Below are 27954 nucleotides of genomic sequence, written 5' to 3' on the forward strand. Positions count from 1 at the left end.
CAACACATAGTAGGCAATTGGCAAGCATTTGCTGAATGAATAACTATGTAATACATGTGTGTAATTGTCAAGCAATTCATTAGTTTAGGAAATGAAGTGCCTGTCACATATTTGAATTTATTAATTAGCTCATAATCCTGATGCATTAACTGACACATTTTAACTTTAACATATTTACACGTAAGGACATACTTTGTAAAACTAACCAATTTCAAAGGGTAGGTAGGAGGATGATTACAAATATCTTTGCATTTAGTCATTGCTTCATAGGCTATGCAGAATTTATTTTGTATTACTGGCCTCTCAAGAGTGAAAAGCACAAATAAATAATATGTTTTTATCTACCATCCTAACTTATGTGAAATCTTTCTCCCCTCAGAAGAGTATCTGCCAAATTTGCTTTATAAAATTCTAAGTAAACAGAAGTAAAAGTCCCTTGCTGGAAGTAGCATTTTCATTCAACAACAGAAGTATAATAAATATACCTTTTCTTGGGCTTCACATTTATTAGAAAAAAAAAAATCCTAGAAACTTACAGGTAAGATATATTGAGATGGTCTCATTATGTTTAGTTAAAACTAAGTATTTTATGACTTTATGACAAAAGGAAGAAATTATTTTTAAATGTTTAGACTCAATATGATCCCTGCTGCCCCTACTCTTCCATCTCAAATAAACCAAAATAGTTTTCCAATTTTGCTCCCAAACTACTCTCTTGAAAAACTCTGTTTCTTATTTGGTGTCTTTATGTACTGAAGACAAGTAACAAACCAGTTATGGACGAGAAAAGAAAAAATTTCTTCAGGATGCTTTCTTAAAAACAAGACTCCCTTTCTAACATGTACACATAAATGTACATTTATGCATCAGGACTAATCTGAGTCACAGGATAGAGTTCAATTTGCCTTTAACGGTGGCCCCTTGTGACTCTGAGCCAGTCCTCTCAACACCCTGTTTCCTCATCTGTCACAGAAGAATACTAAAATTTGCTCTTTGCCAGTTTCACAAAGATGCTTCCATATCTGAAACATACTTGGGACTTCCAAAATGGGTTTGATTATTTTGTCTTACTCCATCAAAATCTTAATTTCCTGCTTTTCCAAATTGGGCATAATAATATCTGCCAACCTTGAAAGTTTATTGTAAGGATCAAGTGAAGATAATACATATGTAAAAGCTTTGAAATTTGAAAATGTTTTACATGTGAAAGTTATTTTTATTTGAATACTTTTGCAAATGCATGTCTAAACTAAATATAAGTTATTCAAAACTACTATGAGACCTTTCCAACTTTTGGGTCCCCTATTAATATGAAGTGCAGGAAGGCTAGAGTGTTCTCGCGGCTAAATGCATTGTCTGTAGAACACGTGTGTTCCTGGAGTTCTTTGTTGAGTGGTGGAAATTAACTTGTACCATGACATTCACGTTCACTTCAAAATGTATTTTTAAGTGTCCACCGTGTGCCAGATACTTGGAGTTGAGGCTATGTCTTAGCTCAGGCTGCTACAACAAAATACCATAGACCGCGTGGCTTAAACAATAGACATTTAATTCTTAGAACTCTGACACCTGGGAATTCTAAGGCCAAGGTGTCAGGGAATTCACTTCCTGGCAAGAACTGGCTTCCTAGCTTATAAATGGCCACCACTTGCTGGGGGCTCATGTGCCCTTCCCTTCATGCATGTGCAGAAGGAGAGCGAGTTCTCAGTGTTCTTCTGCTTACAAGGGCACTAATCCCACTGTGGGCACCCTGCCCTTGTGAACTCATCTCAACCTAATTACCTCCCAAATGTCCTACCTCCACGCACCAACACATTGGGAGTTAGGCCGTCAATAAATGAATTCTGGGAGATACAACAATCAGCCCATAATAGGGCATAAAGATGAAAATGACAGTGTCCCTGGCTTCCTGGGACTCTCTACTGTGTTGAGAGTAGACATATAAAGGAAGGAGAGCCGTGCAGGGAGTCAAGTGCCATGAGGACACAGGGGAGCCAACCTCAGACTTCCAGGAGGAGAGGACATGTGAGCTGAGTTAATGAATGAACACAGAAGTCAGCCAAATGAAGGGATAGGAGAGAATATTCCCAGTCAATAGCATAGGCAACATCCCTAACATTGGGAATGATACAGGTTTCTTTACGGGAAAATACAAACTATAGTATGAAAGTGTAATGTGCCATTAAGATTGGCAGGAGAGGAAAGTGAAGAAGAGGACACGTTCCACCTCTGAGGGCCTCGTGTGCTTGGCTAAAGAACCCGTGATTTACGGCCCTGGCCCTGCGCCTCTCACATGGCAGTATTCAAACCGGGGGAGCAGGCAGGACTAACGTGGCCTGCCGACTTGGAGTCTCAGTTTTACCCAAAGCTGTGAAAGAGAAGCAAAGCTTAAATTGCTAAATATAAGTACTAATTAATAAGGATAAATATGAAAACAGCCATCCTCAGGGCTCCATCTTTGGGATTAGGTGAGTTTGTGAAGCACCACAGGGATGTCATGTGGAAACAGCTGACGGGTTTTAGGCTCAGCAGCGCCACTGTCGGATATGTTCCCCATCACTCGTTAACTCTGGTCATGGTGTGGAGAATGGACATGAGGGAGAAAAGACAGGGAACAGGAAAGCGAGTGGGGAGGTGGGCACAGCCTTCCAGGAAAGAGATGATGAGTACCTGAGATAGGGCAGGGATGTCGGTATGGAGGATTTGGGCAATGTGAGCACATCTGAGAAATTCGAGGAGGTAAGGATTAGTAACATTTGCTGGGTGATGACGTATGGATTATTTTAAAAAGAGAGAAGTCAAAAGTCACTTCAGAATCTGGGCTTGGAAGACTGGATGGACAGTTGTGCCCTTCAGCAAGCTGTAGAACATGGCAGAACGTGACAAGTTAGAAGATTATGACTTCAACTCTGACCACGTGTATTTCTACATACCCATGAAAATCCAGCTGAAGATGCTCAGAATTCATCCCGATAGTCTTCTCTGATTCTCCTGTGAAAAACCACAAGCATTTGCAAGGCGGTCAGAATTAGTGGGGCATTTGGCTTTATCTCCTTCCCCACTTCTGGTGGCCACTCTAGAGTTCCTGTGGGACCGAGGCTCAGAGCCTTCACTGTTTTCTCTGATGCATGTCAACACCTACAACTGAGTAGTGACTGCCTGAGTGTGGTATCCTTAGAGAAGCACCAATCAGTTCTGTAGAGTTCCCTGGTTTCTAACCTTTTCAATAAAACACCATGTGTCACGGACATAATGACTACTTGTAAATAAGTAACCTAGGAGAAAATCCCTTATCATATCCTCCACCAGTCCCTTAGCCTCCTGTGTCCCTATTTCTGAACTTTATTTCACCTCCAACAACTTCATTTCCAATCCAGCTCCTGGCTTCCCAATTAGAATAAAACAAAGACTCATCTCAGGTGGGGAATAAGCATCAGAAACAGATGAACTCATAAGACAAAAATCTTATGTCTCTGTCCTCCTGTTTTCATGCAAATGTCCCCAGTAATTAAATCAAGAAAAGAAAATGTAGCAAAAACATATCAGCCAAATGGTTTCAAAATTTCAAAAGAAGCTGTAAATATGGTCCTTTTTAGAAGATCAGGTTCTAACTAGAGTATGAGAAAGGGTAACAGTTGTTCTGATGAAGCAGTTTTTAAATTCTTGTCAGTGATTTAAAGAGAGATAACTGATGTATGTTGAAGAAGCTGGCAAGATTTTTAAATAGTTCGGACGCTACAGGGAGCATTTTTTTTTCCCTTAAAGCAATGTACTCAGAAGTGTTGGCAAGATTTTATTTGAACGTAGCAGTGCTTATGTGAGGAAGTTATTTTGAATTACCCTAGTATAAATATGTATGACTTTATTTGTATTGAAAATTTCCTTTGCAAGTGAGTGACTGAGAGACTGTTATATCTCTATCGCTTGGTAAATGATTTTGGTATTTCATTTTGGAAATAAAATCTTATACTCAGAATTCAAAAATAATGTCAGAATCCTGTTTATGACCACAGGTGATTTTTGCACCTACATTAATACCTTTTGATTCTTATTTGTCATGTGGAACAAATGGCACCTGTTGTCTTACGCCTGGCTTCCTTTCTGCAGTATTCACGTATGCATGTGTTCATTCATTCAACAGACATACTTCCACACCTCTCAGCCACCAAACTCCACGCTAGGCACTGAACATACAGCAATGGTATTGAACTGCCTTCCTTACAATATTTCAGGTCAACATTCTGTTTGCTCTGGGTAGGTTTCTGCAATATAGTGGAAATTTCTAATCTTCCTATTATAGCTTATTATTTAAAAGCTAAGCCTGTTGAAGACTGTGGACAAGGTTATCTTTAGATAGTTTTTCTTCTGAACAGGGAGCACCAAAAGAAAGGTAAGGAGTGGTAAAGGCCCTACGAAATAGGACCCGAAGCAGAGGGAAGAAGAGAGAGGGAAGGGTACGGGAGAAAGAAAGCATTGTAAATAGGGCTCATACTTTTCACCTCAAGACCTTTGGGCAACCAGTTACTATTCTACATGAAAATGAAACTGCTGGCAAGAGAATCATCTAGACCATTGGTTGATGGAGACTGCTCATTTACTTAAAGGAGAGACAAAACACAACTCCTCATCTTTTCATTTTCTTTCTTTAGCTGTTGTGTGATGTGGTCTTAGCCGGTGAGGAGATCATTTATCCTAAACTGCAAATTCACACTTGCCTTTGTAAGCAAACTGTACTTGTACTAGTCCGGTCCATTTTCTCCTTATGCTTTCTTTCTTTTTTCAGGAAAAAACTCTTATTAAAATTTAATATATTTACATAAAGTCAACCATGGAAAGACTCATCAGAGTCATTGAAAGAGAAAGACAAATATATATACACATAATTCTGCATATGTTCATTTATTTTAGGCCAGGTATAAAACTGATACAGAGGAAGAGGAATAAGACAGTTTATGTTAAATAATGTAACTGGGTACATAACTTGATAAAAAAGAGGTGTGTGTGTCTAAGTCCCTAAGTTCATAGTCCCTGCCTGATATCTTCATTTATCCTCATTCTTATCCAAGTCACTACAAGTGTGAAATGGGAGATCACTTTATTTCCCTTTAAAGCTTCTTAATGAATGTCAGATTTTACAAAAAAAAAAAAACAACAAAAAATATTTATGATATAATAGACACTGTTCTAGGGGATTGGAAAACATGCATCAATGATTGATCACCTTCCTTTGTCAAATAAATTACTATTTAGAGATCCTAAATGAAACAATTATTAAAAATTTCCAAGTGATGGTACTTTGCTTCAATATCATAAAACACATTACTTTGCTCCAAATCCAATGTTCAAAGTGATTGCAAATGCAAGCATACTTCACCCAGTCCTGAATATTTCCCTCAGCCACACAAGAACCCTTCCTAGTAGAAGCAGAACTTCAATAGAGATCGTCTCTACCTAAGGACCATGCAAACCATTATAAATACTTTTTCAATATTCTATATAATTTGTAGATGATGGTAGGTAACACTATACCTCAGGATCATGCTGATTTCTCTAAACTGAAATTCTAAATATTTGTTAGATAGATAAATTAAGCTTTAAAAGAATGAGGTTTTAATTTTTCCTTCTTGTTTTGAAAGGCCAAGATTTTTTCTGAACATTCACTTTTGTTCTGTCCCTCTTGTCTAGAAGGGTCCAGACATACGCCAAGAACAATAGATAAGCTAGCTGTCCTCAACCCAGAAGAATTACCCCTTTGCCACAGGAGCCATACTTATAGTTCCACAACAGTCAAGGAAAAACCTAACAGGAACAGATTTTTTGTGTGTATGTAGCAAAGTTAGTTCCAGAGAGAGAGAAAGAAGCCTGGTTCTCACTGTTGTAGAACCATCAGACCAATATGCTCCCTGTGTCCACAGCCCAGTCCTCCCCTGACTCCCTCCTTTCTAGGGCATAGGGTAGAAAAGTCACAGACACAGTAGATCATGCCAGGGCCTGCTGACCAACCCCACTCCCAAATTTGCTGGCAGGAGAGTGAAGCAATATCTGTGCTATACACATAGTCTTACTTTTTTATTTTTTTAAGTAGATGTTTCAGCACTCAGCTTGAGGGTTAGGAAGAAGATACTGCAGGCCAAAGTTCTCAGTGCCATTCTATCCCTTCTACCCCTTCCACGATTCCTTCAATGCTCTAAGATTTGGGTAAGAGTAGGGAAAGAGCTTTGGACAGTGTTAAGATCATCTTCCTTTCACTTTGAGCTAATGGGATCTTTGACACTTTCTGACCACACTAAGCAAACTACGAGACTTCTCCCTCCCTTGCCACGTCACATGGGGAGAATGACACGGGAAAATACCTTTTTCTTACAATTGCAAATGGACATGTGAAATATATAATCTTACAGGCTAGTATCGTGGTGTTTGTTATCATGAAATCACGAACCCCCCACACACACCTTTTCTACTATAAATTCAAAAATTCCATGGTATTTTTCTTTTCTCTCTTTTTTTTTTAAGATTTTATTTATTTATTTAGAAAGAAAGCATGCATGTGAGCAGCAGTGAGGGACAGAGGGAAAGGGAGAGAGAGAATCCCAACCAGACTCCAGGTCCAGCATGGAGCCTGACATGGAGCTCGATCCCATGACCCCAAGATCATGACCTGAGTAGAACTAGTCAGACGCTTAACTAACTGAGCTACCCAGGTACCCCTCCAGGTACCTCCTATTTTTCTAATTTTGTTATCAGTAAACATTAATGCCTGTATAATGAAAGAACCAGTTAAATAATTCCTAGTAGAATCATAAAATAAATAACAATAATTAAAATAATAAAATTAATAACTAAAACACATGCTACATCTACACTCCTTTTTTATAATTTAACTTCATATATTTTTCAGATAATTCATGGGAAGGAATTCCTACTTATTGATACATGTATCCTGTATCAGACATTTTACATATGTTGTTATATTTTTTCATCACAATCAGCTAAAACCTAAGTTTTCTCCTGCCCTTTTTTTTTAAAGTAATCTCTATGTCCAACGTGGGGTTCAAATTCACAACCCCAAGATCAAGAGTCACATGTTTTACCTACTAAGTCAGCCAGGCACCTTTCTTTTGCTCATTTTTAAAATGAGGTTCATAAGAGTTTAATATCTTGTCCTCAATACACAATTAATACACACAAAGCAGGGAATCAAATCCAATTCATCTAATTCCCAAATCTGTATCTTTGCCATTGTAATAGGCTATCATTGAGGAGACTATAAAGAATCTAGTGTCAAATATGTCCAGTTTGCTGTCAACAGGCAATAAAAGAATTATATAAGAAATAACTTATTGAGCTTGGGTGGCTCAGTGGGTTAAGGCCTCTGCCTTCGGCTCCGGTCATGATCCCAGGGTCCTGGGATCGAGCCCCACATCGGGCTCTCTGCTCAGCGGGGAGCCTGCTCTTCCTTTCTCTCTCTCTGCCTAGTTGTGATCTCTGTCTGTCAAATAAATAAATAAATAAATCTTTAAAAAAAAAAAGAAAGAAAGAAAAAAAGAAAGAAAACTATTCCCAGATATGCCTATATCATGATCTTCATCACTAATTTGTCCTGTGCTTGGGCCCAACACTGGAGCCGGGGTTAGTGAGGAGGAAACTGCACATAGTAGCCTTTCTGGAGCCGAGGGTCTGGAAAGAAGACTGAACTGACCCGTGAAGCCACAGGCAACAAAGGTAGAGAAAGAATTCAGCCTGAGCATTTGACTTCAGTCAATGTTGTAACTAGAGAAATGAGCCTAAGTATTAGGTCCAAGAGGCAGAATAAGCCATACATGGAAAAATAAATACTAACACAATCATCCAGGAAGACTGGAAGTGGAACATGATAGAGTGTGCAGAGTGGATAGACACAAGTGGTTCGGAAGGATATCTGCAAAAGGTGAGATGATTGTGGATAACCCGTGCATGTGGTGTTAGTCATGAAGGTGGCCCTGACGGATTCAAAGTCCCACATAGAACCAGACACTTGACTTCTAGAGAAAGTCATCAATTCTCCCTAGGTCAGATCTAAAACTGTCAGGCCTAGAGAAGCAGTTTTGTTGTTGTTGTTGTTGTTATTTTCTTAGCTATTATAATGGCATAGGTGTGATTATCATGGAGAAGAATATTTTTGAGAGGAAGGTTTCTATATTTAAATACCTGAAACAACTCTGACAACCAAAAATCACCCCCCTGGAGTGGTGCAAAATTAGAACTGAGTAGAGCACAAAGTTTATAATTTTGACCTTTTAACAGAATGAGGACTATTACAGAAGACCACAAAGCAGTATGAAGTTATTTCCAGGTCACCAGACAATCTGTAGGTACAAACAATTGCTGGTCCCATTTCCCTTTAAAAAAGAGAAAAGAAAAAGGTACAGGCCACTCTGAGCCCCCAGGCTGATGTCCAAATGGCCCTTTTGGTGGTTTTGACCTACAAGGAGTATGGAAGGAATTCTCTGAGAAAGGAAACAATTAGGGGACACTTGGAGTGTTTTGAGGAGTCAAAGAAAACAACAACAAAGAGCCATCAGTATTGGGATTAAAAATCGCAATAGTTTTTTTCCCCTTAGCATTTGCATCGATTTTTCAGCTTTTGCACCAAAAAGAAAATCTGGCCTTGCGGATGTTTAAGAGACAGGGATTTCATTTTCCATTTAATAAACTGATTTTCTCCCCCACTATAGGTACTTGGAATTAGCACAAACCCCAGGATAACTACAATTCCAAAAGGGAATGTTCAGTTCATTATGAATGGTCTTACAGCTAATAATGCTTTGACAGCCAAATTCCTGGTCTCCAAATTTGTAAATTTGCCTTTTTTTCTCACAATTCTTACTCAAGACTGCTTCTGAGCTTTTGCGCATTTAACTCTTACACTCAAAGACAGTATGTTACTAAACAACATGAGAAACTTCAAGTTTATACACTTGGATTAAAATAAGTCTAATATTTATAACCAAATTACGACCATCTTGAATACAATAAATTAACTGCTGAATGAACATAATAAAGAAATACTGTATTTATTCTCACATCGATGGCTATGCATCCCTTGAACAGGTCTAAAGAATCATAAACTAGCTATAAATCTTATGATGTTTTCCATTTTATTTCTTCACTTAATGACAAGGCACTCATTTCTCAATACAAAAATTATGAATGATACTAAAGTTAAATAGTTGTTTTTAGTAGTCAAAATTAATTTATACTATCTTTAATTGATCTGTATGTTCCGTGTTATTTTTTCGACTTTTCATTTCATGTATTACTTCATTTAATTCCCGATAAAAACCCTAAGGAATGAACACTATTAGCATACTCACATTGTTGATAAGGAAACAAGTTTAGAGTAAGTTGCCTGTAATCATACAGGTAGTAATCTGCACTGTTAGCATCAGAAATAGATCCTTCAAACTTCAACTGACACAGGGGCATTAAGATTCCAGGGACATATTTGCATGATCATTTTTAAAGGACTTTAAATCAGACTATATATTAATAAGTAAAAAAATGTAAAATTACCTTAAGTACCATGTCTTACTTGTCAATTATCTCAGTGTCCCACTTTTTGACCTGTATAAATAGACATAACCAAAAAGTTGAATGATCAAATTCCAATAAGAAAAATATGGTGCATAATCAGTACTTATCTCTGCATTTGGAGAGGAGAGTGAACTGATTTTACACAGGGTATTGTTTTTCCTAATTAACTGTAGTTTTGTCACATATTTGTATGTTATTGCTACATAAGTGGTTTACAAATTGTTAAGAAGTTTTATGGCTATCTAGAAAGAATACTACAACTTAATAAACTTACACAAATGCTAAAGAGAAATTTTACATTAAAATGTTATTTTGTTTCTTTGTCCTAAGAGAATGATTAAAAAAAAAAAACAGCTAAAATCAAGCATTAGATATGCAAATATGTGTTCAGATCAGAGATACCAAAATTATTCAAATGATTAATTATTCATCATAAAATGTCAATTAATAATTATGAAGCATAAAAGGCATCTTTCTAATGCATCTTTATTTTTCTTGGCCTAAAAAGCAGCTTAATATACATGTTCAATTAACTTCTAACAAGTTCTAAAAATGCAACAAAGTAAACAAATTGTAAACAAGTGCAAACTCTGAATTTCAATAAGTGAACACAAATGTGCTCAAAAATGAATGAAAGACAAAAAAATAAGGAAAACAAAAACATAGCCACATTCATGACATAAGCAGCCCCGTGTTCACTCACCTGCTAGGTAATGGGGCAACCTGGCCAAGAAACCAACCCAAGGACTCAAGTTGTGAATTTGTTTAGCAAGTACAAATAAATTTGTTTCTCTCTGAAGTGAGGGTGCTTTAGGAATTTTTTATGCTTTCTGAATAAACATTAAAAGGTAAAGCAGTTTCAGTTTCTTTAAATTACCTATCATAATTTCTAAAGTCTGTTAAGTACTGCCAAAGTTTCATTGTAAATGAGAATTTTTTCACATTGTTTTACTTATAAATTATTTCTCTTTTTCAAGTATTATTATTTTTTTCCAGGAAGATTGTATCTTTAAAAAAAAATCAGTTTGAGCTGATATGATTCAGGATAAGAAACCATTTGATTACTAAGATATTGATTTATATTTATGATTATGATTTACTTTTCACTGACACCTGGTGAACTTGCTCTCTGATGACCCAGGGAGTTATTTTAGTAAAGGCGTCCCTGACCTCCTGCTGGTAGATTAATTACATATTAAACACTGTGTTTTCAAAACTAAATGATAAATCTGGACACATAAAGGAGGCACAAAAGAATCAGAGCGAAAGCGAGAGCCAGAAAGAGAGAGGGGATGCTAAGAAACAAAACAAGAGATTGCAAAAAGAAGATAATCAGATAAAAAAAAAAAAGGAGAATGTAGAAAATGCAATTGGAAAAGAATTTCAAGAAAATAAGGATAAAGGACAGGGAGGGCTGACAGGAGGGCAAGAGGGAGGGAGGAAAGGAAGGATTTTTGGTTTCTAATTCCCTGGCGAAGCTGCTGGCGTCCGCGCCCTTAACGCCACAGCCTTCCAAGTTGAGGCGAAAGCCACCTCCTCGGGCCTGCGTCGCATCCAACTTACTCCAAGTTTTCTGGTGACTCCTACAGGGCCCCTTTCCGTCCCCGCCCCCCCCCCTTCCCCTGGAGAGATTGACAGTCGCGTGGAGGAGGCTTTTCCAGGCACAGCCTTTCTCATGGTAATCAGCCCCCAGCATCACCTCCCGGCTGCGGCCGCTCCCGCTCCTAGCGCAGCTCGCGGACCCCGGGGACCGGAAACAGGGCGGCGGGCGGGGAGCAGGCTAGCTAGCGACCCAGGTCAGCTGACCCAGCGGCGGGGCGGGGGTCGCGGGGTTCTCGGGCGGGTACGGGTCTGGGGAGGGCGGGCGAGCGGGCGGGGACCGACACCCCCCCCCCATGTGCTCCTCCGCCTGTGCGGCGGGGCCTTACCCTGAGATCGAATGGAGGGACCGAAGCTGGGGGCGTGGGGGACCGAGCGCGCCGAGAATTGGGGGCGACAAGCAGACCTGTTTTGCATCAATAAATTAAGACGCTCATTTGAGTCCTGAAGTTTGCTGGTTCCTTTCAGGGAAGACGTTGGCAAAAGCACTGAAGCCGAGATTCAGCCTTAACTTCAAAAAATAAAGGAAAATAAAATAAAAAGAACCCCTCAGCTGGCCGCCCTGCTGGGGCCAGGTGACGTGCGTGATTCCACAGCCCGCGGGCCTCACAGCAGGGATGTTAGGGTCGGTCTGAGGTTCTCTAGTCTTGTTTTGATTTTGTTTAAGAGGGTTTCTCAGAGAGATGCTCCTGATTTTTTTTTTTTTTTTAAGTAGATTTTCCCCTCCTATCCTAGGCTCAACTCCGAATGGATTGGATTGCAAGTTTGCACGTGAGAAAACCGTTTGGCTTGACTTGGACCCCTGCCGCCCCCCACCCCCTCCACACACACCCCAATCCAGGGGTCTCCCTTATCACCCTTTGCTTGCAACTCTAAAAGAAGTTGCCCACCTCCTGCGTAACAACACAGGGTTGAAATAATTCCTCTAGATGAAAGATCAATTCCGTTTCAAAACGAGAATACGTTCCTTTTTTATTATTATTATTTTCTCCACATGGTACAAAATAAACAAAATTTGCTATAAAAAATATTCATTAGTTGGGCCAAATTCGAATTCCTTCTACAGCCTGGGTGTTCAGGGGCAGAAACATTGTATCTCTTCGGGCTTCTGGGCCGGCGAGCGGAGCTGGGGCTGGCACGGGAGGTGGGGGAAGCGGGGAGGGGGGGGCGAACTGCTGTGAAAGTTGGGGAAATTGACAGATTGAGAGGTGAATGGGGGGACAGGCACCAGATCCTGGCTGAAGGAAATTGGAAAACAAAAGTGCATCTTCTCACCCTGCCTGGGTGGAGGGAATCCTGAGGGAGGCAGTTTATTTTACTGAAAGAAATCCTAAAGAATTTTTTTTCTCCCTCCAATGTCGATTGCAATATCATTTCACATTTACTTGTATCTGTTGTTTTAATCCCCTTCGTCTGCGCTAATCTCGAAATGGATTATTAATGGGGAAGAAAGATCGGGAAGGAGCGATTCATTTGCAGGACTTGTTTTTGCTGTGTGAGGAGCCGAAAGCACCAGTCCTCTCTCGACTTTTCCCTGCGCCCTGCGCTTATGCATCCCGCTGATCCCACGATCCTCATTGTCCCCGACCTGGCCTTCGGACTAAGGGAGTGTTCCGAACAAATTTATATTCGGCTTCCTCCAATCTCACCGCCTCTGCGTTGGTGGGAACCCTCGGTCAAATGAGGAGCAGAGTGCCAGGGGCGTGCCAGGCAGGGGCGGGGGGCAACCTACGTGCGCGCTCACCCCTCTCAGAGACCCTTCCCTTGCCATCATCCAAACATACACCTTAATGGGAACCTGAAAGATTGCTTTTTTTTTTTTTTTTTTTTTACCCCAAATCAAATACTCGAAAGTCCGAACTCCCAGTCCTAAGTGTTGGGGCTGCCTCCTGCCACTTCAACAATTACTGAGCCCAGAGCAATCAGATGATTAGGTGTTTTTAATGGAAATACTCAAGCCTCTCTCTCTCTCTCTCTCTCTCTCAAGCCAGATCCTAAGTAACCTGACACTAATATACATAATAAAGACAAGTGATTTGTTAGCCCTTCCCTTGGACCCTTTGACCTGTGGTTTTGCTATGAGTGTCTGCGACTGGAACCATCCAGACTACCTGGGCTAATGCAGTGAGTGGGATCTTGACTGGAATCACTCCTTGCAATGAATGGAATCCTTCTTCCATGGGAATGGAAGTGGGGAGACTGAAAAGCAAACTTCTAGAGAAAGCTGGATTCCATTTTTTTTTTTAATAAAAAGGAGGGAAAAGTGGGAAGAGGAAAAAAAAAGGACATTAACAATAGAGAGAAATCTCAGAGGAGGAATTTGATAAATCATACATATATTTAGCATGAACTATTACAAGTAATGTAAAACATAATATTTAAAATATGTCTGGCCCATATTGGAAATCATTAATTTTCCTTTCTTTATAATTAACTTTTAGACTGATGATCTTGAATGCGCCTCTTCTATAGGTAAATTATCTGTAATGGGGTGGGGAAGAAGATTAATTTATCTAGTTATTCTCATTGTAATACTCAAGTTGGGAGAGAGGTAAGTCTGTAAACAACTGTGAAAATTTACTTGTTTGCAACTTAAAGTAAGAATTGGCTGTGGTCATGCTGGATAGCTTTTGCCTCCCCCCCCCCATACAAAATACAAAGACATGCACCTCTGGGAGTATGGATGTGACTACCCATGTGGTGGCTTTCCCCTCCTCTGAGTACAATTGCAAGTGACTCCTGAATTCAAAGTCTTGCTTTAGGCACACATTCAAAGCACAATTCAAAGCAGTTTATCTTAATATAAGTAAAAGTCTGGTGTTGGATCAGGGTATTATTTGTTTCAGATTTCATCAGACTGAAAACAGGGGGCTGTGACACTAATAATATTAAAGCAGAAAATCTGGCGTGAGGTTGTTTAGTCCTCTTTAACACCTCCACCTTTACCTTTGCTAGAAGTCCAAAGGCTGTGGGACTGGAAGTTTGTTCTGAGGTTCTCAAGCACTTTCACTCTTCAAAAAAAAAAAAAAAAAGTCTCACAGTTCTTTAAGAAATTGAGCCTGAACCATTGGAGGCTAAGAGATTTCTTCCTTTTCCGATAAATGCATGTGCTCAGCATCCTCAAATTTGGCTGTCTTTATTTACTTCTATATTAGTTCCAATTACGTGCAGTGTAAACCAGCTTTTTGATTAACAAAACAGCAGAGCATTGGTTAAGAACACTTAAACTTCAAAAAAAATTCCCCTGGGAAGTGGGCTCTGAATTGGTTAATAATGTGCAGTACTTGCTAAATTGCTGACTTCCAGATGTGGAAAATATCTTTCTTGTTTAGGACCTATGTAACCTGATTGGATTACGACAGAAGCGTCACGTTGGAAGCTTTTGAGTGATTATTTAATTAACCATACAGTAGAAAGCTGTATTCTCCAGGAAATCCCTTCCATATTTACATAACCAATCCCTTCAGAGCAAAGGTGGAGTCTTTTCTTTTTAATTTTACTTTAATTGCAATATCAAAAAAATATATATCCCAAAACTTAGACCCCATACCGTTTAATATTATGCACTTCCTTCCCTGCTAAGTTCCTCTACGGCCTTTCTCCTTTTCCTCCTACACACACTCCCTCACTTTGTAGTGAGGTCTCCGTGAGATGTAGAGGGATTCAGAGATCAGTCAACCCAGCGCTCTATGTTAATTTACTTAGAGACCCTTTTTTAAAATGCCAAACTACTTTTTAGTATTGGGATCTAATCCAGAAATTCATCACACACACACACCAACACACACACACACACACCCTAAGAGGCAGTTCACGTGCAGCTTTTTTTTTTTTTCTGGCTCTGCCATCTAAAAAGAAAAAAATAAATAAATAAGAAAAAGGGCAAAGAATTTAGTTCCAGAAGACGTGCTGAGAAATCCACACAACTTAATGTGTATCTCAAATCTGCTCATTAGAAATATCTGTATAAGAAGAGGTGATCAGGATTGAGGACCTGGGATCTTTCCCTTTAACTTTCGCCCCTAAGAGTTCTCCAGTTCTGTGAATGGTGTGCACCGTTTTCCGCCCTGTACTCTGTAGGATTTAGTGATGAGGATAATGATGCCAAAGGCTTGACGGGGGGGGTGGGGGGGGGGGGGGGGGGGGGGGGAGGGAGGGAGGGAGGGAGGCGAGAGGGAGGGAGAGAGGAAGGGAGGGAGGTGGAATTTCATTTCTTCCACTAAAGCGTTTGCGGAGACTTCAAGGTATAATCTATCCCAGATCCTTTCCCAGAGAGAAACTTGGCGATCACGTTTTCACATGATGCTCACGCTCAGGGCGCTTCAATTATCCCTCCCCACAAAGATAGGTGGCGCGTGTTTCAGGGTCTCTCCTCTCTCTCCTACAGAAAAGAAAAAGAAAAAAATGTCATTAGAAGAGGCGTAACACGTCAGTCCGTCCCCAGGTTTGTGTTTCCTGGAGTGGCCGAAAGAGATCAGTTCTAACCTGCTCCGCAGGAATAACGGTCCTGCCTCCCGACACTCTTGGCGAGGTTTTGTACAGTTTGCTCCGGGAGCTGTTTCTTCGCTTCCACCTTTTTCTCCCCCACACTTCGCGGCTTCTTCATGCTTTTTCTTCTCACCATTTCTGGCCAAAACTACAAACAAGACTTCGCAGGTAGGTTTTTTTTTTCCCCTTTTCTCTCTTTTTATTCCTTTTTGGTATGGTCATCCCCCACCGTCCTTTTATGATTTTTCTCCTTTTAAGTGGGGATGTGAGTCTGAAGTGAGAAGGAGTGTCTGTGGGCAGGAATTTCAGGTGGGTTTAGCTCCTTTATGGCAAGCTTTTCCCAGGAGTGACTTCTTCGATTTCTCTGGCACTCCCGCTCTCTCTCCTTCCTTTTCTCTCCTTTTTCCTCACCCAGATAATTTGCCCTGTACCTGTCCATTCAGGTAACCAAAGGTGCCCTTTGCTACCTAGCCTAGGAAAAGTTTTATTGAGAACTACACGGTGGAATGAAAACTCTTCAAGGGGAGAGATTCTGCTCTATTTTTGCATCTAGTTCCAATTCATTGTATTCAGCAATTAAAACTTGGCAAATACCTGTTAATAATTACAAAATTTGATCGATACAAACCTACCAAATTCAGGGGCAAGTCTTTCTCTTAGATATGGCAGTGCATCCTCTCCCACAGGAGAAGGCTGTTTTCTAAGCAGAAAGTTGCCTGTTTTTGTCTGCTTAGCGAGTTTCATTTCTTTATTTTATTCTTTGTGTGTGTATGTATGTGAAGTAACACCTCACTTCTGTGATGATAAATAAAGAAGTGAAAGTCCTCATGGAACTTGAGTCGTTTACCAAAGTGTGTGTGTGTGGGGGGGGTCACTACAGCTGGGAAGAAAGCTGCTGTCAGGATATCAGAGTTTTAAATTGAGGGTAACTTTTGAAATTGTATTTTAAATGGCAAAGTATTATAGACATGGATTTAACAGGAGACACATGCACACACATATCCCATTCCATACTTTGGCACTGAAAAGTCGAGAGAGATAGCTGGAGTTCCCAGGAACAGTGATGTGCCCGGCTAACATGAATGTGTTTATCTCCCACCTACTTATATATTTTACATGCTCCCCCTATAATGATGAAGGCAAGATTACTAACTCCAGAGTTAGAAATAACAGGCAAAGATAAAGTTTACAGCACAAATGCCCTGTCTCTCCCTCACACACACACATGCTCATAAAACTAGCAGCTTACTTTATTAAACATGTATTTATATGCAATCGTGTGTAAGTCTCAGCATGAATACAGACAGGCCAGCTGTTTCATCCCAGACACTTGTGTGACCATTTCCTTATTTCAGGATTTTTCCCAACAATTTCCAATCAATAGGAGAGCCAAGAAATGACAAAATGTGTCAAACTTAAAAGTCACCCACTATGCCTAGGTTAAATTCAAGGTGCTTTCTAAATCATCCACTTCCCCTTCTCTTTGCACACCCCCCACCCCTCTCAGCAAATGTGTGGAAACTGATACTCACTTTCCAGGTTTTCTGCAAAGCTTCTAGCACAGGAGACAATAGGTGCGGGGCGTGGGGACTGAGTGTGCTCAGCAAAGAAAGGGTTAATGGCCCTTGTGTTACAGTTTGCATCTGTTACATCTTTTATAGCCCCTGTTTAAACTAATCCTCGAGGCACAGCATCTTCCCAACCTCCACCGAGTTTCGGGATTCTCCTCCTCTCTTGCCTGCCTCCGAGGTTCCCCTTCTCCAAGTTTTGACAGTTTCAGCTGAAAAAATGCAGCGCCTCTCTCGATTTTTAGGTACAAAAGTTTGGAAGCCAGAAAGGATACGATCATTTAGCACAGCTTAAAAGTGTTGCCGTAGCGGTTGGACTTTCTCTTTCCTTTCTTGAGGGGATAAAAAAAAATTTTCTACTGGAACTATTTAAGGGAACCAATGTAGGGGAGCATGTGTGTGAATGAGGTGGGGGAAAATACTTAAGTAAATATTGTCAAAGTGGAGGGGGGGTGGGGGGGTGGGAAGCGACAGTGTCCAAAGAGGCTTATAATTATACTTCTTATTTCGGCGTGAAACGGGAAATCTTAATTTGGGGGCGGGGGACGGGGGGGAGGTAGAGACAGTGCCTCGATAAACTCCGAAAGGGGAGGGGAGGGGGCGCGGGGCGAGTGGGCTTCCTATAATTACTATTATCAATTTGCCCGAGTGTGCTTCATCGGGGGCTGTTTCGCGTTGTTTGTTTGTTTGTTTCCTCTGGGGAATGGGGTTGTGGGGGGGGTGGGGTGCGACAAGATGAGAGTGAAAGAAAGCCTCGCCTCACCCCAAGTTCCCGAGCCGGGCTGAGGACTTTTCCGCGGAAAGGGTCCGCCTAGCCCTGAGTCAAGCAGCCTTACTGTACCGCTGTGTGCATTCCCTCATACGGTCAGGAGTTATGACTCATTTTGAAGATGTAATTCTTGTCTCTCTGATCCCCTCGCGGGTGCTACACCAAACAGTAACAAACACAAAGCGCCTCGGGGCCAAGGCTGGGGGGTAGGGGGCGGGGAGGGGGCCGCCGAAGTTTCGCTTTGGCGTTGGGGGGCGCGGATGGGTGCTCGCCGGGGCCCTGGCCCGGCTCCCCTGGGCGGCCCGCGCGCGTTTCAATGGGCGCGGGCGATGCCCACATTGTCGCTGTGTTTGGTTGCTAGATCGAGCCTGCGTGCTGCCGAAGCAGGGCGCCGAGTCCATGCGAACTGCCATCTGATCCGCTCTTATCAATGAAGCAGCCGATCATGGCGGATGGCCCCCGGTGCAAGAGGCGCAAACAAGCCAATCCCAGGAGGAAAAACGGTAAGAAGCGGCCCGAACCAAACTTTTCCGGGCCACTCCGCGGCTCGAGACCCAGGGAGAAGGAGGGGGAAAGGGAAAGGGAACCGAGGCGGCGGCGGCGGCGCCCAGGGCTCGCGGGCGAGCCTCTCTCGGTGGCCGGCGCCGGAGCCCGGCGCGCGCGGCGACTGGACCCAGGGAGTTGGGGAAGTGCCGGGCAAAGTGAGCGGGGGGGCGCCGAGGGGCTCCGAGCGCCGGGGTCCGGCGGGGGCCCCGCGCCCCTACCCCCGCCGCCCCCTGGCGCCCCCGCCTCCGCCCTCCTGCTGCCTCCGCCTCTCGCTCCGCTAGCGCCCGGTCCGCCCGGTCCCCGGCCGGGCTGCGGGAGTGCCCGGCAAGGGTAGGGCGGGGGCCCGGTCGCCAGGTCGTGCAGGGTCCCGGGGCGGGGGCGGGGGTGGCAGAGGAGCTGCGAGGGCGGGAGAGGGGGCCTGGGGCTGTGCCTCCGCAAGGCTTAAAGTTTCTTGCCGGAGTCTCGCGGCCGCCGCTCCGTACGCCAAGTAACGGTCCGCGGGCAGCCGGGCCCGGCCGGGCGCGCCCGGACCTTGGGTGGGAGGGACTCGGCCGGCCCTGCGCGGGTCCGGCAGGGTCCGTGCGGGCTCGGGGGTGGGTGGCTCCTCTCCAGCGGGCTCTAGCCCCACGTCGGGGACTGGAGGGGTCGAAGAGAGCGGGGAGACTTTTCTGGACAGTTTCTACATGGTCAGGAGGAGCCCGTTATTCAAGCTGAGTCAGGAAGGAGGAAGGAGATGGGGGTGCGAGGGGGACACACAGACCAGAGGTGGGAGATTAAAAGGGTGACTGTTAATAAGGTCTATCTTGGAGAGAGGCAGAGAAGGGATGAAGGAGAGGAAAGAGAGAAACAGAGAAACAGAGAGAGATCGACCCCCCCCCAGGTATTACCCCAACAAAATCGTGGGAATAAAAGAGAAAAGTGATTGGCAAGAGCGCAGAAGGCGCCTGGGGGAGGGGAGAGAGCTGGGGACCAGAGAGGGTGCTGGGGGGAGCTGACAGAGGATACTGAGTTTAAAAAGAAAAACCAACCCCCCAAAACAAACAAGCGAACTAGCGCCAGCTCAGACTGGGAAAGGAAACTTCTCGCTCCCCTCGATCTCAGCTTGATCACCCGGCACGGGGCCGCGTTGACGCTCCTGAGCTGGACGTGGGGACGCGGCGCCAGCCCGGCCTCCGGCCTCCCGCAAACCCAGCCCGCACCTCGCGGAGACCGCCCGGCCCACTTGGAGCAACTTTCCTCTAGAGAGGACAATTGTGCGCGCCCCCGGCCTGCCCCGGAGCTGCGCGGCGCAGGGAGGGGGCGGCTGTGGGCGCAGTGTGGGGTGCGGGAGAGAGAGAAAACACAAAGAAGAGAGAATTTTGATTAGAGACAAGTGATGCTTCTCTCTCTGTCTCTCTAGGTTGTGTGTGGTGTGTGTGTGTGTGTGTGTGTGTGTGTGTGTGTGTGTGTATCTTTTGCTTGTTGTGGTAGAGGTGTCGAGCCATATGGGGGAGTGAAGAGGAATTTTGGTCAGAAACTGTTCGTTACGTTATCCTGCCTTTTCCCTTTGTGCTGCCTTTGATCTATTTGCTTGGCTTAGTATTACAAAAAAGGGGGGGGGGGGAGAAAGAAAACAAGTACGATAATATATTCCGAGCTCCTTCCCCAAGATCCAATTGAGGCTGCCTCTTTTTAAGTCAGTCTTTCCTCTCTCTCTCTCTCTCTCTCTCTCTCTCCCTCTCTCTGTCTCTGTATCTCTGTCTCTCTCTCTCTTAATTTAATTTTTTTCTTCATCTGGTATCTGGCATTATTTAAGGTGGTCCTTACACAGGAGACCTCCCCTTCTCCATCTCTGGGTAATTTAGTAGACACTAAAATTATACCTAATGTCCCCCTCTCCTCTCTTGTGTTTCCTCTGTTCCTTTTATTAAATGTTGGTTATTGATTTTCTAAAATCAATGTCTGTTGTGGGGCTTTTTTCCCCCTCTTACAAGTATCTAAAGCACGGTGCTGATCAACTGAATAACAAAAGCTTTGTGTCAAGGAGGCTTTTTTTTTTCTTATGTTAAACAGTCATTTTTTGAGAGAGAGAGAGAGAGAGAAGAGAACGAGATATAGAGCAAGGTTCCCAGAAGTGTTCTTTTGCAGAAGAGACTATTTAGAATGTTTGTTTCTGCTTTCCTGCCTCCTCCCACCCCCTTTGGGATTTTGCCACCGATGACCAGCCTGGCCCCGGCAGTGAGGTCAGGCCAGAGCCCAGGTCTGTGGAAATAGAAAGCTCCAAGCTTCCTGGGAACCCTAAGGGCTGGGGTTGGTAGGAAGGGAGGCCTGCTGGGGGCTTCGCAGGTGAAACAGAGTGCCAGGGAGGTGCTCAGCCATGGACACTGCAACCATTTTTCCTCCGCCCAGCCACTAACTTGGGAGAAGCCTCAACACTCCGAAATGGAAAGTTGAATTTCACATTTTAAGACATTTACCTCAGACCTTGCACACTTAACAGCAAGCCTGTCCGTTGCTTACAGCTTCGCTAACTTTGACTATTACCTGTCTCTTTTTCCAAATAATCTGTGAAAAACAGGCTGTGAATTGGTTACTTGTCAGTGCTTTTCTTCAGGTTTAATCTGACTGAGCAATGCCCTGGTTTTGAGAAGCAGGTAGAAGAGTTTTCTTCCCCCTTTTTCATTTTCTTTCTCATCAAGCACATATCCAATGCCTTTCCCTTTGGGGATTGCCAGGATTTATCTGAACTGAGTGGATTTTTCTTCTTTCCTGGATTCATGGAAAAGATGTCACTTTTGAGCTTGTGTCTTTGCTGATAACACTAAATATGATGATGCTTATCAAAATCATATAGAAATTCCTGGAAAGGAATAATGGCAATACTAATCACAGAAGTGAGAAGCTGCAAGGAAATAAAAAGATGGTCATCCAGGAAACTAGAATGGCACGTTATATAATTTTAATGAAGTCAACAACGTATATATAGATGAAGGCAACAAGAAGAAAAACATGTAAAGCAGGTGTGTGTGTGTGTGTGTGTGTGTGTGTGTGTGTGTGTTTGAAAGGCTGGTCAAGAATGTGGGTAGAAGATGATGCTGTACACAATTATTAAAAAACAATGGAGAAGGAGGCAGTTTAAGGGAAATAAATGTGCAAAGAGAGAAACAAGAATCTAAAATCCAGCCTTCAAGATTCTCAGGCCAGCAAGATGCTTGGTAAAGACAGTGCCAGGACCAAGTTAATCCATAGCTGACAGTCTCCTTTCCCCCACATGGAAAGGATGAAATCTCTTCCCAGAAAGTAAGATGTGCAGGAGGAAAGGGGGAGAGGGGTGAGGGGGAAGGAGGCAAAAAGCAAGTTGCTGCCGGACAAGAATGTGTGTCGGTTTCAAGAAAGTTCAGTCAGATGATCTTCAGTCGCCTGACTCACTTTGTAACACTTTCACTGAAGCTGGAGAGGAGAGGGAAAACCCAGCCCCCCCTTTCCATTCCCCTGATTATACCCCACTATCTCCACACAGCCTTGGAGTCAGAAATGAGCACTTGGAGCAGGAGATGCCCGGCTGTTGCCTGCCACTGGCGGCCCAGTTGTAACTTGCAAAGTTTGTTGCTTTAGCCCTTGATTCGGGCTCTGGCTCCTGGGGATGCTCCTGCTTCCCTCCTGCCTCCTGTGGAGCCTGGGAAGATGGGCCAGCCTCCCCAGCCCACTGCCTTCCAGCATCAGCCTCTGAAAAATCGCACACAAACATGCAGGTTGTAACAAAAATCAAATCCAGAGACTGCGTGTTTCAGAAAAGGGAATGAAGTTGTCTTTTAAATGAAAACTGAATTAGGAGTGGAGGGGGAAAGGAAATGGAAGAAAGAAAGAAAAGTTAAATTTGATTTTTCTTCAAACTTTCAGCTAAAGGGTTGGGGATTGTGTGGGGGGGAGTGGGGAAGATTTTTACAAATGCCTTTGGTCCCTGGCTTCCAGTGGTAAAGAAAAGGGATGAATTTGGATGTTTTCAGGGCTTTGGACCCTAGGGGAGAAACAATCAGATGAGCAGAAACGATTATCCTTTTTTAAGATAAGCCCTCTCTCCTTACCACTTCCTTAAAGGGAGTGGAGGCGCTGGTGGTGATGCTTAGAGGCAGCGGAGGACAGAGAAGTTGCTTCCGTTTCAGAGATGCTTAAATAAAAAGGAAAAGAAATGCATTCTGCCCCTTCTGAAGGATGTGGCTCCTGCCTCTCCTCTCTGAGAGGTGAAGTTGGGATGGTGCAGCCCAGAGTCAGAGCCCCTTAGTATACACTGAGGCAGGGAAGTTGCCTTCGGATTACACTCGCTTCAGACTTGGTTCTCTTTGCAAGTGGAGAAATCTTTTGCAAGTAGCTCTCTTCATAAAGTTGGTGAGTTTATAGGGAGCCCGTTTTGCTGATTCTCAAGGCTCTCAGAGGCAGTTTGTGTGGCAGGTACCAGTTCTGAGGGTGCTCCAAAGATATCCATCTCCATCCTTTTCTCTCTATGGAGATCTTCTGCAAGTTTCGTCACGCTGCACACACACAAGACTGGGGCTATGTATCTAGACTGATCTATTTGTTTTATTTTGGTTTGGAAAAACTAAGTCAATTGAGGTAGAACATGCCTTCCTCCGTAACAGAGCCACTAGCCTGCTGGGATCCATAGTGTGACGCTCCACCAGGGGTAAGGGTGAGCTAAGGATTTTAAACTTTACATTGTTACTCTGTTGCCAAATAAAAATAAATTCACTTCTTTAAGCATTTATTTCCAAACACGAATAAAGCCAAGAGTAAAGTTCCCTGCTAAACTGCTATGTCATATGTATCCGATGCTGCTTGCTTGCTTGCTTGCTTGCTTAATTTGCTCAAAGTAAAGAAAATTCCAAGAGGTTATCAAAGACCCTAACGCCATATTAAGAATATTTCCTTGGAGAAATGTATGTCTACCCTGAAGGTAGGAGAGGACAGTGTTGCTAGCTCTCTAGCAGAGCCGCGTTTATTCCAAGATGTGGGAGATTCTTTTCCTTACAACAGTTTTTGTCATGTGCATTCTTCCAAGGCTTTTAAGGTGCATTTTCTTCTGTGTGAAAGGGAACTCTTTGTCCTTTTCCTCTCCAGCACCGTGGCTTCCCAAGGTAGACACTATTTTGTGCCTGTCACAGAGAGAGGGAGTGCAGGTTTGCAATGCTCACAGACAATTGATTGTCTGCCCTAATGTGTTTCATTTACATGTTTATAACGTCAATGGTGCTGGGGTGTCCACTGTACCATTCATTCCCGCATTCCCACAAGGGGGCAATTGTCTGAATGGCCAAGTCAGACACCTTTTTGATTGCTCTTTGGTTGTCTTTTTAGAGCAAAGAGATAAAGGAGGAAAATCTGTGATGCAGAAACACTAGTTGAAAATATACAGAATTAAATGTCACCACAAAAGCAGATGTTAACATAAGCCCAAATATGCTTTTTAGCCAAGATGTGAAGGTTGAAAAAAAATTATTCAGAGCAGAGGGAAGGATGATTTAAAACCAATAAATATAGCCTTTGCCCCCCCCCCCCATTTCTTTTCTTTCTTTACCAATCAGAAGATGAAATGTGATTTTCCTTTTCATTTTTAAGCCTCGAAACATCTAGGCACCTCCCTATTATTTGTATGTTTGCTGTGATTTGTGAATTTTGTATATATTTACATAGCTCTGTTTATACCAACAGCATCAGCTTACCACTTGGAAAATCTATTGAATGACTATTTGGGCTGTGGGGAGTGTAAACTTTTAAAAAGTAAGATCCAAGTATTTCTTCATCAAGCATTTTTTAAAAGGAAAGCAGTAATAATCAGCAGACTCTATGGAAGTCTTTGCCTTAATAGCTATGTGCCAAATACTTTTATCTTGGGTGACAGTCCTGTCAGAGTGAAAACTCTCAGGAAAAGTGTAACTAGTAGTTACAAAGTAAATAAAGAATTTCGTTTTAAGGTGTTCTGTACTGTTTTTATACTATGTGCGTGTGTGCGCGTGTGTGTGTTGTCTTGTGTTTCCTCTGAGAAAAGTGAGAGGAAAAGCCATCCATGTGTGTGCTTTTGGCTTTTCTCTTCATTCAGTTGTCCCCTTCATATTATGCATATATGTATCACACATGAATACATCTGCTTAAAAAAGAAAGATTTCACAGTTCAGATGGTGCCTTGCTGGTTCATTAAGGTAATACAGTTATTAGAAGTTGGTCTAATTTCGCGTGTGGTCCAAAAGGAGAGAAAATACTAACTCTCGTGTCATCTGGTAGGAGGTAAATAGGGTGGGGAAACTTTTATAATTTTGTAGTAAATTAGGGAGAAAAAAATCTCCAGTCTGTGAAAAGATTTTTGCCTCTCCGGGAAGACACGCACAGTAGCTGCACCGTTAGCTGAACCCCTGACACGGCGGTCTTTTGAATGCCTTAGGTATGATTTCACTTTCGCTCACATCAATGCTGACCTGAATGCCTTTCATATCTGATCCGCTGTGTCTCTCCCAGTAAACATCCCCTGAGGGGAGAACAAAGAAAGGAGCTCTTCTTCTTCTTAATCACAATTCAGCCCTTTCACCGCCGGCAGGCTCCATTTGCATTCTGCCACAGAAAGCCAAGATGAAAAGAAAGAGAGAGAGAGAGAGAGGAGAGAGGAGAGAGGAGGAGAGGAGAGAGGCAGAGGGTAGTAAAATAACTTAGGTGTTTGTGGCTGTTTGTTGGGCTTTCCCTAGTTACCAGCCTTATATAGTTGATGCTTGACCAGGCCCTGTCCCTCCTGACAGGCATATAGTGTTACAAGATGGCATGTCTGTACTATTCATGGCCACCCGCTCAACACTTGAGGTAAAAAGTGTCAGAGAGGGATCAAATTCTCCCTCAGAAGCCTGTTAGACTTGGGGTCAGGTGTGTGGACTTCCCACTCTTGAGTGCTGCCTACTATTTGGCTTTACTTATTGTTTACCATCAGACCAGAGAGGTGAGGGCACGGGGTGGGGTGGGGGTGTCGGCGGGGGAGGGGGGATTGCTGCAGCTGGAGACTGCTCTGGAGGAGAGAAGGGATAAAGTCTCCCAAGGCCCTGCTCTGGTTTCAGTGATGGGTGTCTGGCCCAGAGAAAAAGGGAGAAGTGCTTACACCCAGCCTGAACACACTGATAAATCTTCAGGAAAACTGGAAAAGACTTTCCCATTTTCTCCCCTGACTTTTTATGATAATTCATATTTTCAAATGAAAGGGGAAAAAAGCCAAGAAAGAAACTCTCAAATGAGCCAAAAAGGAAAAAAAAATTCTCTGAAAAGAATTTTAGGGGGAAAAGTTGTTCTATTTTAAAAAGCTTTGAGGGCTGTAAAGTGCCACGTTTTTCACACCTTCTCCATACTTTTTTTTCAGATTTTTTTAGTATGTTTAACATTTGTGAGATGACAGCCTTTTTGTATCTCAAACTGGATGCTTCAAGATTTGTAGGGAGGGGTTGGTGGTATTCATGTTCTCCTCAGAGAGAAAGTTTATGCCTCTAGGGCTCCTTCTTACTGGGAACTGTTTAAACCCTCGCAGGCGGACCTGTCAGGTTTTACTGTGTTATTTGCCTCCATTTTCAACATGCAAAAGTAACATGCAGTTAATGGTATCGGAATGAGACCACAGCAAGAGCAGAAACCTCTCGTGACAACTTTTCAGCTACATTATCTTGCTCCTGAACTATCTTGTCTTTTTCCCCCCTTTCTGAAACCACTTTTAGATACCAACAGTTTTTCAACAATTAGATTAAGCACATAATGCCCGCGCGCGCACGCGTGTGTGTGCGCACGCGCGCACACGCACTCACACACACACACACACACACACACAAGTTTAGAAGTGCAGTCGCTTCGAACAGCACAGTGGATAATTGGAAATGGGGCTTTTCTGATAGCCACTGTACGGATTTCGCTTATAAGAGCAGAACTAGTGGAGATATTAGAAGTTGTACATGAGCATGTGACACAGATTCCTGATTTTTTTTTCTTTTTCCCAGAAGATTTACAGAATTTACAAAAAGAGATTATCCCTACACCTTCCACCCCTCCTATCCACCCCCATGACCCAAGCAATGAAGGATTTAGGCAGATTTACTTCAGTAAACACCTTTGGACACTTGGGGGGAAAGTGGGAGTCTGTTTGCAAAAGGAGGCTTTTGTTAAGCGAGGTACCGGGATAATGCTTTACTAGGCAGCTGTGATATTAACCTACCCAGCAATGCGGGAACACTCTTTAACTCTTTGAGTGCCTGGCCCTTTGCACTCAGCAGATAAAATCCCAGCTCTCCAAAGACACTCAGAATTCTGGTTCTAGCAGTTTATTATTCAGACAAGTCTTGTAGACATGAAAACTGTTCAAGCTTTTAAAACAATGTGGTTTAATTAGATGAGGTGGACTTACATTGCTCATAAGCCCTCCAAATGGTGGTTTATAATTGGCAAGGAAAAAAAAAAGGAATCAAGGCAGCACATTAAAAATTCCAGGAAATATCTTTAGAAAAGCTATTTTCATTTCCAGCTTTTAAAATATTAGACCATGGTAGCTAGAGGGAATAAAGCAACTGGGGCCTCTCTCCTTACTATAAAAGACACCAGAAGTTTGTGATGAAGAAAGGGGCTTCAGCTCAAAAAGCTGTAAGAGGCCAGTTGGGACAGTGACATTATCACAGCCTTCGCATCTTTTCAAGGGGGAAGTGTTGCCTATCTTTCGGAGCTCGGAAGGTCATGTGAACCTCAGAGTCAGGGCCCCAGGCAGACTGTTACCAACTTGAGACTTGCCAAAGCAAGCAGAGAGGCATTTATAAGAGGAAGGAGTTAATGGTTATTTTTTGCCGGGCACAAGAATAACTTTACAGGTGTTGCATTTGGGCTTAAATAAGATTGCCTTATTTAGTTTCGAAAAAGAGTGTAGGTGTCAACGTTCAAGCAGCCACAAATGTGTGAGAAAGTAAAGGGTATGAGACATGACAGGATTAAAGGTGTTTGCTATGTTGTTACACCGTGTGTCAGGCTGCAAGCTCCCTTTGTCACAGCCTCCTGGTGATTTGACAGCGCAGATCTACTTCCCTTCTAGGTGAGACAGCATTTTTTAACTGGAGTTATAAATATGGTACACCCTTTGAGTTGCACCCTGCCTCCCAGATCCATGAATCCTGTTTGAAAGCATCTTGCCCCTGAGACACAATGAACAAATGCTGTATACAGGGGGCTGTGTGCTCGGGGGCCCGGGCATCGCCAGCATCACAGTAGCTGGCATTGACTGTTGTTTGGCAAGAAGGTCCTCTGCCAAATCATCCAATAATTAAGTTTTATGTTATTTGTATGAACGACCAAGCATGCAGTATTCCTTTTCAAATCAAAGGGAGGCTTAAAATTACTTTTTGAACACTTTCAGACCATGGTCAGGTCACAGTTTGG

General features: G+C 43.0%; 1 protein-coding gene, 1 long non-coding RNA gene and 1 pseudogene across 9 annotated transcripts in view; 2 read left to right on the plus strand and 1 right to left on the minus strand.

Moving 5' to 3' along the window:
* The window catches only part of LOC116866871, a 69436-nt pseudogene extending 57475 nt beyond the window's left edge, over window positions 1–11961 (minus strand).
* On the plus strand, window positions 11007–12200 carry LOC116866872. The gene is made up of 2 exons (XR_004382500.1): window positions 11007–11369; window positions 11908–12200. It is a non-coding gene; the product is annotated as an uncharacterized LOC116866872 (long non-coding RNA).
* A 3454-nt stretch (window positions 12201–15654) lies between these two features.
* The window catches only part of ZEB2 (zinc finger E-box binding homeobox 2), a 134565-nt gene continuing 122265 nt past the window's right edge, over window positions 15655–27954 (plus strand). For 6 of the 8 annotated variants that reach the window (XM_032856116.1, XM_032856115.1, XM_032856117.1 and 3 more), the window contains exons 1-2: window positions 18143–18165; window positions 18359–18500. In XM_032856116.1, the coding sequence (XP_032712007.1) occupies window positions 18428–18500 (73 nt within the window). In that variant the 5' untranslated portion in view covers window positions 18143–18165; window positions 18359–18427. Of the gene's footprint in view, window positions 15829–17358; window positions 17474–18142; window positions 18166–18358; window positions 18501–27954 lie in introns of those variants that run through there. The other 2 variants (XM_032856119.1, XM_032856120.1) reach the window with 2 other exon arrangements.

The sequence above is a fragment of the Lontra canadensis genome, unplaced genomic scaffold (genome assembly GCF_010015895.1).
Source record: "Lontra canadensis isolate GAN:19392208 unplaced genomic scaffold, GSC_riverotter_1.0 scaffold11, whole genome shotgun sequence".
Classification (NCBI taxonomy): domain Eukaryota; kingdom Metazoa; phylum Chordata; class Mammalia; order Carnivora; family Mustelidae; genus Lontra; species Lontra canadensis.